Source organism: Galeopterus variegatus, unplaced genomic scaffold (genome assembly GCF_000696425.1).
Source record: "Galeopterus variegatus unplaced genomic scaffold, G_variegatus-3.0.2 Scaffold3170, whole genome shotgun sequence".
NCBI lineage: Eukaryota > Metazoa > Chordata > Mammalia > Dermoptera > Cynocephalidae > Galeopterus > Galeopterus variegatus.
Genome location: NW_007729281.1, coordinates 228590 through 242524, shown reverse-complemented (window position 1 = coordinate 242524; position 13935 = coordinate 228590). Strand labels below are relative to the sequence as shown.

The window sequence follows — 13935 nt, the reverse complement described above, 5'->3', positions numbered from 1 at the left end:
GGGGTTCTGACTTTGCTGAGGTTTTCCTGGCTCCCACGTGTAGCAGGTTGTTTCTGGGCCACACAGGAAATACAGATGTGCCTTACCAATTCTCCAAGAGTTTCTGTTTTTATTCTTAGCCCCTGGAGCCTGGGCCAGTACAGGTGCTTGTTTGCCTCCCCCTATGCGACAGGTGCATTTCTGCAGCGCCCTGCTGAGGGCGTAGCCATGGGAGGGTCCCAACTGTGCAGAAATGTCTTGGGACAAACTCTGCCCGTTACTCCAGCCCAGGCCCTGTCTACTGCTCCCTGCGGGAACCTCGGACACAAAGGTCTCACATCAGCAAGTGGCCTCCTCCCTCTCCCTTCCTTCTTATTCTCCTTATGATTTTTCTCGTTCATGTTTATGTTTTTCTTCCAAGAGATTTCTCTTATTACCTCGCATGCTCATCTGTTCAACCATGCACTCAAAGAACGGTACATATTTTTTCAGCTTTTTAGTACGGCAAAGATCAAACACGTGAAAGCACAGTGCACCCCTGCACACCCACAGCTCAGCAAGCCGCCGGTCTTGTTTCTTTGAACTTATGCACTCTCCACCCGATTACCTTGAAGTCAAACCCAGACCCAAGTCACACCATCTATATGTCTCATTGCATGTCACTGAAAGATAAGGATTCCCCTTCATAACCATAACCACGACACTGTCATCACACCAAAAAAAAAAAAAAAGTAAAGGCTCTTAACATCATCAGATACACAGTCAGTGTTCGAAGTTCCCCAATTGTCACATACACATATATTTACAAGGATACTTCAGAAAGTTCATGGAAAAACAATTAAAAGACAATACGAGTCTTGCCGTGAACGTTCTGAAGGCCCCGGATACACACACGCGCGTGAGGCTCATGCTTTGTGCCCGTCACTGCCTCTGAAGTCTCCTTTACAGCCCCTCCGCCTTTTTTCTGTCCTTGCGGTGCATTTGTTGAAGAGCTGAGGTCATGTTCCTGTAGAATGTCCTGCAGGCTGGACTTCACTGGCGGCTGCCTGTGTCCTGGGTCTCTCCTCCAAAGTGTAAATCGACTTGCTCTATACATGCTTGACCCCACTCAGCACAAGTTTTCAACGAGACACTAACAGGGACTTCGCGTCCGTCCACGGAGGGCTGTGCGATGTCTGCTTGTTTGTGACACTCGTGGGCGTGGATTCTCCGTGCTGGATCCGTTCAGTTGTCAGCATTGCAGGACAGCGGTCTTCTGTCCCTTTTCGTCCATCTAACCAGCAGCTGTTCCTCTAAACAGAAACTTCCCCTCGTCTGCAATGTGGTCCCCCCACGGGTGCGGTTTGTTTTAGGATGAATGCTGGAGTTTTTCTCTTTTCAAAATGTTGAGTTTTTTTTCCTGGTGTCCTCCAAAGGTGATCATTGTTGAGGTCGTTACAGCTGTATTATTTGGTGGTTCCAGAACATTCCAATTGTTACCCTTATTGACACTGAAGTTGTCCCATCTTTGGTCAGTGGGGGCCGTAGTTGGCTTCAGGGTCCCGTCTACAGCCCTGGTGGCTCAGCTAGCTTCCTTCCTTCTGCAGCGACCACAGGAGCACCTTGGATGCTTCCTGCTCTAGACCTCAAATCAGCCATTTCTCCAGGAACCCGCAGGCCTTCCAAGGGCCAATAATATTTAAAGACCACAGTCTGGAGGCCAGATCTGTTTCACTTTTTTTTTCTTTTTTTTTTAATTTTTATTTTGTCAATATACAATGTATATGATTATTATGGCCCATCACCGACACCAGATCTGTTTCACTTTTAAAAATCTTTTTATTGGGGCCGGCCCGGTGGCGCACTGGATAGTGCGCCGCTTGGGAAGCGCGGCGGCGCTCCCGCCCGAGGGTTCGGATCCCACATACAGACCGGTTCCCGCTCACTGGCTGAGCGAGGCGCGGGAGCAACACCGAGGCTTGCGATCCCGTTGCCGGTCCCCGGTCCGGTACGGGGGCAACGCTGAGGGTTGCGATCCGTTGCCGGACACGGAAAAAAGACAAAAAAAAAAAATCTTTTTATTGTGGTAAAATATGCATAATAGAATTTACTGTCTTAATTATCTGTAACTGTACCATTCAGTGGTATCAAATACATTCGTAATGTGTGTGCGACCGTCACCACCATCCGTCTCCTGGTCTGCTTCTTTAAGAGTGAGTGGTCATTGCTTCTAGGGCTTTCCAGTGAGCTGAACATAGAAATCTTTTTTGTTTTAAGATTAAAACAGATCATGAGTTCATAGGCTTCCAATCCAGATTCAAGATAGGATTTTGGTAGTTCCATTGACCTGATATCCAAATCTTCTTTCCCCTGCACCAAAAAGCCCAGTTTTCAGTGACACAGCCGTGGTTACTTTTTTGTCTAGTCCCACATCTCAGACAGCAGGCCTAGAATGACAGTCACCACCCTGCCAGCCACAGCACCATCACTCCAGACAGCGTCTCGTGTAGTTTCTGCAGCTGTTTTGTCCTGAGTACGTCCCACTAGGGATTTTATTTATTTATTTTAATTTTATTTTACTTTGTTAATATACAATGTGGTTGATTATTGTGGCCCATTACCGAAGCCACCCTCCTCCTCCCTCTCCCCCCTCCCTCCCAACACTGTCCTTTCCGTTTGCTTGTCGTGTCAACTTCAAGGAATTGTGATTATTGTGTCTTCTTCCCTCCCCCCCCAGCTTGTTTGTGTATTTATTTATTTATTTTTAGCTCCCACCAATAAGTGAGAACATGTGGTATTTCTCTTTCTGTGCCTGACTCGTTTCACTTAATATAATTCTCTCAAGGTCCATCCATGTTGTTGCAAATGGCAGTATTTCATTCGTTTTTATAGCTGAGTAGTATTCCATTGTGTAGATATACCACATTTTCCGTATCCACTCATCCGATGATGGACATTTGGGTTGATTCCAGCTCTTGGCTATTGTGAAGAGTGCTGCAATGAACATTGGGAAACAGGTATACCTTCGACTTGATGTTTTCCATTCCTTTGGGTATATTCCCAGTAGTGGGATAGCTGGATCGTATGGTAGCTCTATCTTCAGCTGTTTGAGGAACCTCCAAACCATTTTCCATAGGGGTTGCACCATTTTGCATTCCCACCAACAATGTATGAGAGTTCCTTTTTCTCCACAACTTCGCCAGCATTTATCGTTCAAAGTCTTTTGGATTTTAGCCATCCTCACTGGGGTGAGATGGTATCTCAGTGTGGTTTTGATTTGCATTTCCCGGATGCTGAGTGATGTTGAGCATTTTTTCATATGACTGTTGGCCTTTTGTATATCTTCTTTAGAGAAATGCCTGCTTAGCTCTTTTGCCCATTTTTTGATTGGGTTGCTTGTTTTTTTCTTGTAAAGTTGTTTGAGTTCTTTATATATTCTGGATATTAGTCCTTTGTTGGATGTGTATTTTGCAAATATTTTCTCCCACTCTGTTTGTTGTCTTTTAGCTCTGTTAATTGTTTCTTTTGCTGTGCAGAAGCTTTTTAGTTTGATATAGTCCCATTTGTTTATTTTTCCTTTGGTTGCCCGTGCTTTTGGGGTTGTATTCATGAAGTCTGTGTCCAGCCCTATTTGCTGAAGTGTTTCTCCTATGTTTTCTTTAATAAGTTTTATTGTTTCAGAGTGTATATTTAAATCTTTAATCCATTTTGAGTTGATTTTAGTATATGGTGAGAGGTATGGGTCTAGTTTCATTCTCCTGCATATGGATATCCAGTTCTCCCAGCACCATTTGCTGAAGAGGCAGTCTCTTCCCCAGTGTATAGGCTTGGTGCCTTTGTCAAAGATCAGATGGCTGTAGGCGTGTGGGTTGATTTCTGGATTTTCTATTCTACTCCATTGATCAGTGTGTCTGTTTTTATGCCAGTACCATGCTGTTTTGGTTATTATAGCTTTGTAGTATAGTTTAAAGTCAGGGTGTTATGCCTCCAGCTTTATTTTTTTGCTCAGAATTGCTTTGGCTATGCGTGGTCTTTTGTTATTTCATATAAATGTCTGGATAGTTTCCACTGGGGGTTTTAAAGTCATCTGGAATAATTCCACTCCAGGGTTATGCCACCCTCTCATACCCAGTTTGGGGTTTTTGTTTCATTTTACTTTTGATTCCTAGGAATTGTTTTACTTATTTATTTATTTATTTATGCCACCCTCTCATACCCAGTTTGGGGTTTTTGTTTCATTTTACTTTTGATTCCTAGGAATTGCTTTACTTATTTATTTATTTATTTATTTATTTATTTTTGTAATTATATAAATACAATATTTACCTGGTTCCAAAGTTAGAACTACAAAATGGCATAGATAAAGAAGTCTTGTGTCTCTCTCAGACCCCTGCACCCCAACAGAGGCTCAGCCCTGTGTCCTCGCTGTCCTGCAGCCGTCTCTTCCAACTTCTCAATGTAGCCTGGAGACCCCTTGGAGCAGTACAGGGACCCACCTCATTCCTTCTGAGCTGCCCTCTCTCAGACCCCTGCACCCCAACAGAGGCTCAGCCCTGTGTCCTCGCTGTCCTGCAGCCGGCTCTTCCAACTTCTCAATGTAGCCTGGAGACCCCTTGGAGCAGTACAGGGACCCACCTCATTCCTTCTGAGCTGCCCGGTTTCCTATTGTGCACAAGCCTGCATTCAACTAGTCCTCTGTGATTTGGGGAAGACTTCAAGCCTTTTGCTATTACAAATGGCTATCTTTTTTTTTTTTTTTTAGAGACTTATGAGTATTTTATCTCACATTTCTAAGTGTTTTAGAGTCGAAATATTTTGGGTTTTTTGTTGGTGGTGCTGGCAGTGGTTGTGGTGTTTCTTTAATTAAATGAAGTCCTCCCTATGGCCAGATATGGGATATTTATTCTTTCTTTCATTAATTGAAAAAAAAAAGATGCATTAACCTTTCTAAGTGTGCTGTGCCTTCCTGGGCTCTGTCCTAGGCAGTGGTGCCTATTCTGTGCTGGGTGCTATCCTGGGAAGATGCCTGCCCTTAGGAGCCAGCATTGAAGCCCGAACTGCAGAGTCAAGTGACAGGCAGCAATGAGTGTTCCACAGGGCCATGGGGTACTGGGGTCCTGGAGCAGGGAGTTCTTGTAGGAGGAGCTGACCTACCAAAGGGTGGGGTGACTCCTGGACATGGGCAAAGGCCCAACGAGGATGGAGGACGCATCCTGGGGAGGCGGTCGCTGAGGGACCAGGCACGTCCCCTGGCTCCACTCCCCCCACAAGCCTCTCCCCATGCCGGCTCTCCTCCTGGAGCGCCTGTCCTCCCCACTCTCCCTTCTTGCCCTCCCAGGGTCTGACACAGGCCTCCTAGGGGTCAGTGCTGCTGGGTCAGGACTCGGCAGGGCCTGAGGGCTTGGCAGGGCCAGGTGGCCTGACTCCTGACACTGCATTTCAGGAATCCTGTATGGCACCATGACCATGGAGCTGGGCGGGAAAGTGACCATCAAGTGTGAGAAGAACAACTTCCAAGCCGAGCTGGAATTCAAGCTCAGGGTAGCACTGGCTGCAGCCTGGGGAGCAGGGCGGGGGGCAGGGGGACATGGAACTCCAGCCAGGAGGGAGCAAGGCCTTGGGGATCCCCTCCACCCTCCTGTGCCCAGGGAAGGTTTCCCAAGCAAGTGCACAGGAGGTGAGCAGCTCTTTGCATCTCCACAGTATACACGGGGCCCAGAGAGGGGAAGGGGCTGCCTGCAAGTCACACAGCAGAACCAGGACAGGCTCAGGCAGGGACCCTGCATCCTTGAGCTCAGGCAGAGGCATCGGGACAAGGGTGGCCTCCTCTAGCATTGGGTCCCCTCCCAGCTGGCTCCTGGGCACCCTGTGAGAGTGACCGCTCCGTGTCCCAGGAGGATGTGCCCCTAGAGTGGCTTCCTCCTCCCCCACTCACTGGGCATCCATCCCTGGCTGTTCCTGCAGCCTTTCTTTGGGGGCAGCACAAGCATCAATCAGATCTCAGGAAAGATTGCATCTGGAGGGGAAGTCCTGGCAACTCTCACTGGACACTGGGTAAGGGGCTGTCCTTGGGGCAAGCGTGGTCGGGCCAGCCAGGCCCTGGGCAGTCAGTGCCTGGGCCAGCATCTCTGACCCCACCCAACCATCTGGGGCAGGACAGTGACGTGTTTATCAAGGAGGAGGGGAGTGGAAGCGCCGAGCTCTTCTGGACCCCGAGTGGAGAGGTCCGCGGGCAGAGGCTGAAACAGCACACGGTGCGGTTTGAGGAGCAGACAGAGCTGGAGTCCGAGAGGTGAGGCCCATCTGGCACCCAGGGGACCCCGCTGACCTGATGGGGCCAGGCAGGCAGGTTGGCAGGGTTACAGTGTTGTGAGCACATCCCCAGGAAAGAGAGTAGACCTCAGAATGGACCCCTCATGGCAGATCACGTTATCCTGCTGGGGCAGCTGGAGGCAGAGTGTGAGGATTGGAGAATAGTGGGCTCCGGGATCCCTGTCACAGCTGGCAGGTGCCCGACAGCTCCACAGGGAGGGCCCTGCGGGTGGGAGGCAGGAGCTCAGCATAGGGGAGAACCATCTCATGGGGAAAACACAGCACCCTGGGAGACACAGGCTCCCTTTCAGGTAGTGAGCTCCCTGTCACTGGAGGCAGCCAAGCAGAGGCTGCTCTGAGCTTCCCTCCAGTGCTCAGGGGGCAGGACTGCCTGGGCCCCCCGCTCAGGGCAGGTCCCCTGTACACAGGCTCTGGCAGCACGTTACCAGGGCCATTGGCGAGGGCGACCAGCACAAGGCCACACAGGAGAAGTTTGCACTGGAGGAGGCGCAGCGGCAGCGGGCCCAGAAGCGCCAGCAGAGCCTCACGCCCTGGGAGCCGCAGCTGTTCCGCCTGGACCCTGTCACCCAGGAGTGGCACTATCAATATGAGAAGTGAGCGCAGGCAGCAGCGGCCTGGGGCTTGTGCTGCGGGCTGGCCCTAGCAGACTGCCCCCACCCGTGCCCAGGCCTGGGCCCTAGTGGGGTCATAGGGGCTCCTGGCTCCCTCCCCACCTCAGCTCATCTCCTGGAAGAGTGAGTGATGAGGGGGAAGGTCAGATAGGGCCCCCCACCCCCCTGTGGGCCCTGCACGTGGGGTGTGGGCAGTGGTCACTTTCCTGGGGGTCTGACCACTTGTTGGGAGGCTGAGGGCTAGGCTGAGACAGAGCACTCCATCTTGAGAGCCACTGCCTCTGCCAACAAGCACCCTCTGGATCCTCCAGCCACAGCCCCTGGGACCCCATGAAGGACATCACCCAGTTTGAGCAAGATGGGATCCTGCACACGCTGCAGCGGGAGACTATGGCCTGCCAAACCACCCTCCTGGGCAGCCCGGGGCCCAGGCATGAGGTCAGCACCCCCCAGGGCCCTGGCCAGGGTTGTTCTCAGCTGCAGGTGTGGCCACCCACCCCCTCGTTGCCCTCCTCCTCCTGTGCTCCCAGGTCTGTCATGCTCTTGCCAGCCCCTCAGCCCCTGCCCTGCGTGGGACCCAAGATGCCTGGATTTCCAAGATGCTCCATGCACGGGCACCCTGATGTGCGGGGCAGTGCAGGATCTGCTGGCTCCTGGCCCATCGCCACCCCCAATATCGCCCCTGCCATGTTAGTAGACCCATTATCCCATTCTACAGATGAGGAAAGTGAGGCTTGGGGCAGCCCAGGGACTTGCCCAAGTAGGAAGAGGAGGAGCCAGCATTTTCACAGGTCTTGGGCCTGCAATGGGCAGGAGGGAAGGCAGAGAGGCTCCAGGGAGGAGGAAGGAGAGAAACACCCCTGGACAAGATGCGGTTTTGGAGGAAGCCAGGTGTCCTCCATGGTGCCATGCCAGAGGCAGCCACCAGGTGGCGCCCGACCCACACTCCCGTGTTCCAGGTGTGCTGACCAACACCTGCGGCGCACCAGCTGGGCGCCTACTGTGTGCAGATCTGGTGAGGCTGGCGCTCACGCTGCAATCAACCCTTATGGCACCGGGTCAGAACAATCCATGGCCTTCAGTGTCATCATCTCTGCATTATTGGTCACAATTCTGTGACAGGCACAGGGCTGGCCAGTCTGCACCAGGACACTGGCCCTTACCCCCTGCAGAGGGGTCAGCAGCTCTATGTTACCAGTGAGGAGACTGAGGCCCACAAAGGGGTCCTGACATTCCAGCCTGTGCAGGGCTGAGATCCAAACAGCCTCTGTCCAACCACACCACACCAGCTTCCTTCTCTGCCTGCTGCCGCGTCTAGCGCCACGCTGGCATAAACATGCCACTGTATCCCCAAGGTGCCTGTGCAGGTGGGTGTGGGTGGGCTCCCTACTGTAGCAGCTCCATCTCTCCACAGAGGCCTGGCCCAGACCAGTGTCTCCGCAAATCCAGTGACCAGCCCTCCAGCCACAGCCAGGTCACTGAGAGCAGTGGCTCCACACCTGAGTCCTGCCCGGAGCTCTCAGACGAGGACGAGGATGGTGACTTTGTTCCTGGTGAGGCCCCCTTGGACCTGGCCCCCGAGGCCTTGTCTGGTGGGTTCCAGGGACCCTGGCCAGGCCAGGAGGGGAGGGCATGCCCCCGCCTCCAGCCCCTGCAGGATGGGAAGGGTCTAAGAGACACCTTCCCAGGGTGCTGGGAAGGGAGTGCCTCTACCTGTCCTGACAGTCCTCCCAAGGGGCTCTGCCCTCCCAGTGACTCGGGGGCAACCCAGAGGGGCGTGGTGGAGGCTGGGGGAGGAAGAGGGAGTGGGCCCAGGCCAGGGGCCCCCTTGTCTGACAGGGGTGGTGTGAGCGGCAGGCCGGGCAGTGTCCACCTGCCCCCACCCCTCTGGCCCTGCTCCTGCCACCCTGGGTCTCTCTGCTCCTTTGTTCTCATGGGGCAGCCTGGGTCTCCCCGACTTTATCCCTGTCTCTGTGGTGGACAAGCCACACCTTGGTCTCTGCCACCTCCCAGAGCTCATTAGAGGCCAGCTGAGACTGGGGATTCCCTCCAGAAACATCCCTCAGTGCCTCTCCCTCGTGTCCCTGTCTTTAGCCTGGTCCCACAGGTTTCCTGTAAGGCTGGGCAGGGGCCTGAGCAGGGTGTGACCCCACAGCCGGCCCCCTGACTTACCAGCTCATTCTTGCTTCTCCCCCCTCGCATGTCGCCCCATCCCCGGGACCATCCCAGGCAGCGAGAGCCCATGTCCCCGGTGCAGGAAGGAGGTGCAGCGGCTGCTGGCTGTGCACGAGGCCATCCTGTCCATCCAGGAGGCGCAGCAGGAGCTCCGCAGGTAGGCCGCGCCCCGACCTTCCCCCTCTGGGTCTCCCAGGCGGGCTCCCTCTCAGAGAGTGCAGGAGGCCAGGGCAGGCCGGGGGAGGCCAGGGAAGCCCTGCACCTGGGATGTCCTTTGGAGATAGATCTGCTGTCCTGGGAAGGGTCTGCAGCAGGGCGGGGACAGGCAGAAAGCTGCCTGGGATCCCTTGGGCAGCAGCTGAGGTGTGGGGGCGGTGGGCCGCGCAGGGAGTTGCGTTTGAACAGGCTGAGCCAGGATGCTGAGCCGGAAGTTTCAAGGAGCCAAGAGGAAGGTGCTGGGCCTGGGCATGGGCTTGGGGGTGGCCCCAGGAGAAACGCCAAGGTGCATGGAGCCAGGTGGCAGCTCAGAGAGGAGATGGCGCAAATGTCCTGGCTGTCACCAGGCTCACTGCAGTGACCCAGTTCGAGGTGGCGTAGGTCTTTAGAATGCTGGAGAGGGAGGAGCAGGGAATGCCTGAGGGACATGCTGTGACCCGGATGGGTGGAGCGCCAGGGCCTCCTGGTCCCTTCCCGTCAGCAGACACTACAGAGGAGGAGCAGGATGTGGTGTGCAGCTCAGGTTCCAAAGCCTAGGCTCTGGCTCTGCCCAGGCCGTGGTACCCACTGGCTGTGTGGCCTTGGGGTGTCAGGCCTCCCTCTCCCCTCTGTAAACAGGAAGATGGCAGTGCCCCAGGGCAGGACCAGGGTGGTGCAGAGGGCTGAGCTCCTTGCCAGGCACTCATCCAGCATCCGGCAGATGTTACAGTCTCTGGGACTGTCACACCGGGAGTGGACTCGGGAGGACAGCACACCAAGGATGGGGCATGGAGGAGGACAGAACAGCAGGGATGGACAGGGGGAGAGGGCCGCGTGCAAGGGTGGGACACAGGTGCAGCCGGCAGCACGCAGGTCATGAATGAGGCCTGTGTGATCAGCGCCCGCCCTCCCCTGTGACTCAGCAGTGGAGCCACCACACCTTTCACCAAAACCTGCTATTCTGGGAAGCTGTTTTCCTAAAGAAATTGAGATCTCTGGCTCCACAAAAGGAGGCAGTTGGCCAAATGGCCAGTCAGAAACTTGCACAGCACAGCAGACGCAGGACAATGTCAGGGTCCGGGGTGGGTGTATTTGCTGGGCCACTGTACCCCTTGCTGCAGCCAGGAGCTTAAACAGCAGAAGGTTACTGTCTCCCTGTCCCGGAGGCTCCTGATCAGGAAGGTGTGGGCGGGGTGGCTCCTCCCGAGGCCTCTCCTCGGCCTGCAGAAGTCTTCCTGTTCACGCCGCTCCCTGTGCCTGTCTGTGTCCTGATCTCCTCTTCTTATGAGGACCCCAGTCCTACTGAGTTATGGCCCACACTGATGGCCTCATGCTAAATTATTTACCTCTGTAAAGACCATGTCCGGTACAGTCTTAGCAAAGGTACCAGGAGTTAGGACCCCAACATATGAATGGGGGCAACTCAGCCACAGCCACACAGGTGGGGGGAGGGTCCCAGAGGCCCACTGCCCCAGCCCTGACCCCCCTCCCCGGGATCTGTGCCCTGAGCCCCGCACCCCCATCTGCACGGATGTCCCTGGAGGGCCGGCTGTGCCTCCTGCCTCCCTCTCCACTCTATGTCTGGCATCTGGCTGTGGGAGGGTGGGCCGAGCCACACAGCCCCCACGCCCTGTCGTTGCAGGTACCTCTCGGTCATGCTGAGCTCTACGTCGCGGGCCGGGCAGGCTCCGGCCCCAGGCCTCCTGCAGAACCCCCGCTCCTGGTTCCTGCTCTGCGTGTTCCTGGCCTGTCAGCTCTGCATTAACTACATCCTCAAATAAGAGCCCTCTGGGGGCAGCGTGGGTGTCGCCTGCAGAACTCCCACCGGCCCAAGCCCCCCTCCCAGGCACACAGCACTTTAAGCCTGTCCGTGGAGGCAGAGGGGCCCGGCAGGCACAGCCACTGTGACAGAGGGGCCTGGGTGCAGGAGGACGGCAGGAGGGACCTGGAGGCGGCAAGGTGCTGCAGGCCTGGCCATGCCAGGCCACTTTTGGGAACACTGGCCTCTCCTGCAGGGCCCTCGCCCAGCACTGGCCTTAATGCTAAAGCCAAATGCAGCTTCCGTTGTGTGACGCGCTCTCCGACATCCCCCTCATCACTCCTAGTCCACTTCCACGTGCCACATGGGATCCATGGATTCGGGGTAGGGAGGGCCTGCAGAGGCTTTGGACAGTCACCCCCAGCAACGGTGAGTGGGAAGGTTTGAGGAGCGAGCCCGGGAGTCCCCAGGCATCCCCAGCGGCTCCTGTACCCTGATGCTCAGGCCTCCTTCCTGAGACCCTGCCACTGTCACCAGGGTCACCCTGGAGGGGCCTCAGGTGAGCTCCAAAGGCAGGCTGGGGCTGCTCTGGGGAGGACACTTTGGATTTTTATTCTGCCATTGTGCTGTTTGGGTAAGAGCCCAGCGTGGGTGGGTTCTGGAACCTCTCCGCCACCCATAGCCTGCTCATGCGGCAGTGCCCCCACCCCGGGCAGGTGGGCATGTGAGCGCTTGGGTAAGAGCCCAGCGTGGGTGGGTTCTGGAACCTCTCCGCCACCCATAGCCTGCTCATGTGGCAGTGCCCCCACCCCGGGCAGGTGGGCATGTGAGCGCGGGGGTGGCTGGGCTGGCCACGCCCACCGGTCAGGGAGGCGCAAATTGGCCACTTTGCTCAGACCATGCAGTCTTCCCGTTTTACACTTTTTAATAAACATAACTGCAATATTTCAGGCAGGCTGCGGGCAGCAGTGAGCCTGCGGTGCCTGGCCTGGGTCGCTGTGTCAGCACGTGCTCTGTCTGTGTGCCTGTGTGCGTGTGCTGCGTCCACACGTGTGTATACACACGGAGCCTTAAACTACAATGTGGTGGCGCCGTTGGAGAGGTGACTGATCGTTTCACTTTCCAGTTTTTTACCCATGTTCTCGTCTCTTCCCTCTCCTCAATTGGGGGATGAATCTATGCTCCATGCCTTGAAATAAACAGACACACGTGTTGCGTGTTCTCTTCTTGGGGGACTTCTGGAAACAAGGGCTCTTCCTGGGGAGAGACTCAGAGCCAGCATGGGATGGCCTGGGGCTGGAGGCGCCGAGGGAGGGACCCGGGAGGATGGAGGATGCAGAACTCACAGTAGCGGGAAGCCGGCCACCCTGTGGGGCAGTGGGAGGCTGGGGTCCCCGCAACCACCGATGAGCCAGCTGAGGACCTGGGAGTGCTGCTGCACCCCAGGCCGCTCCAGGGAGCCGCTGAGCTGGGTAGGTGGAGGGGGATTGGCACAGCTCAGACCCTGACCGGCTGCCCCCAAGTCCTCCCCTTGCTAACTGAGACCACCGTCCCCTGGTGCTCAGCCACCAAGGTTAAAATATGGGGGCCTACCCTGTGCTGGGAGGGGCATCTGACTGCTGACCCCACACACCACAGTGAAGGGAGGCTGCAGCCCACCATTAACATATCCCCATGAGGGATGAGAGAGACGAGGGGAACCAAGGTGGTCAGGCAGCACCGATGAGGGAGGACCCAGGAGGGACCCCGGGACACCACCTCCCTCTCTGCCTCCCGACCTCAGGGCTCAGGCTGGGGCCGAGGGAGAGGCAGACGGATGCAGCCTTCCCAACCCTCCCCCCGCAGGAGCCTCTTATGTGCCTTAGACAGTCTGGACCGCCAGGACCATTCCCCCAGGAGACAATGCCCCTGGCCTGGCTCAGGAGCTCCCCTGTGGAGGCCACGTGCCCCTGGAGCAAACAAAAGCTCAGAGTGGGTACCTCAAGGTGGCAGATTTCTTCATCTTGATACCAGGGCAGGCTGCTCTGTACACTCCCATTTCCGGTGTGGACAGGGAGTCCTGGCCACCCCTCTTGCTTCCTGCACCCTGGGCCCATGCAGAGAAAAGGTGTCTACCTGGGGGTCAGCCTCCCACCAGCTCCAGGGCTACAGGCCTGGCCCTGCCCGCCCCAGCATCATCACACACCCAGAAGGAAAATCAGAATCCCCTCCAGAACTCTCCTTCTATCCTTGATAGGCAAAGAACTATCTTAAATCAAAAAGGAAGAGAAAGCAGCCATCCCAGGAAGGAAAAAACAGAGTCAAGACCGCAGTGAGCCTTAGGTGGGTGTAATCCTAAGGAAATCGTTGAGCTAGTGCCCAAATCTGTGTCTACGAGGGTGTCCAGGCAACACTTTAAAAAACAGCTAAAACCTGGCTGTGAATCATCAGGAGCCTGCTGCTAACCCTGATTTGCAGCTTGCCAGGAGGTGCAGGCACGTGATCAGTAGGACAGCTGCGACAGTCTTTGGAGCCTTCAGTCCAGGACTCATAGAACCCGAGAATGCAATGAAGTGGTCAACGAGGTCCCGCACAAGTAGCCTGAAGTCAAAAACCCATTGGGCTGGCCCGGTGGCGCACTGCTACAGTGCGCCGCTTGGGAGCGCAGCGGCGCTCCCGCCGAGGGTTCGGATCCCACATACAGACCGGCCACTCACTGGCTGAGCGAGGTGCAGGCGCAACACCGAGGGTTGCGATCCCGTTGCCCTCCTGGTCCGGTACGGGCGCCACACTGAGGGTTGCGATCCGTTGACGGTCACGAAAAAAGACAAAAAGGAAAGAAAAAAAAAACNTACGGGCGCGACACTGAGGGTTGCGATCCGTTGACGGTCACGAAAAAAGACAAAAAGGAAAGAAAAAAAAAAA

The 13935-nt window shown here is 55.6% G+C and overlaps 2 protein-coding genes across 2 annotated transcripts in view; both read left to right on the top strand.

The window, feature by feature from the left end:
- Positions 1 to 11967, top strand: part of OSBPL5 (oxysterol binding protein-like 5) — a gene marked incomplete at its 5' end in the record, with an annotated part of 18858 nt that extends 6891 nt beyond the window's left edge. The window contains 9 exon segments of the mRNA XM_008584190.1: positions 5402 to 5499; positions 5923 to 6012; positions 6114 to 6250; positions 6699 to 6884; positions 7214 to 7340; positions 8317 to 8455; positions 9132 to 9234; positions 10915 to 11747; positions 11850 to 11967. Of these exon segments, the coding sequence (XP_008582412.1) occupies positions 5402 to 5499; positions 5923 to 6012; positions 6114 to 6250; positions 6699 to 6884; positions 7214 to 7340; positions 8317 to 8455; positions 9132 to 9234; positions 10915 to 11053 (1019 nt within the window).
- Positions 11968 to 12437: 470 nt separating this feature from the next.
- LOC103599972 (tumor necrosis factor receptor superfamily member 23-like) overlaps positions 12438 to 13935 on the top strand; it is an 18439-nt gene continuing 16941 nt past the window's right edge. Inside the window, exon 1 of the mRNA XM_008584189.1 lies at positions 12438 to 12503. Within this exon, the coding sequence (XP_008582411.1) occupies positions 12438 to 12503 (66 nt within the window). The remainder of the gene's footprint in view (positions 12504 to 13935) is intronic.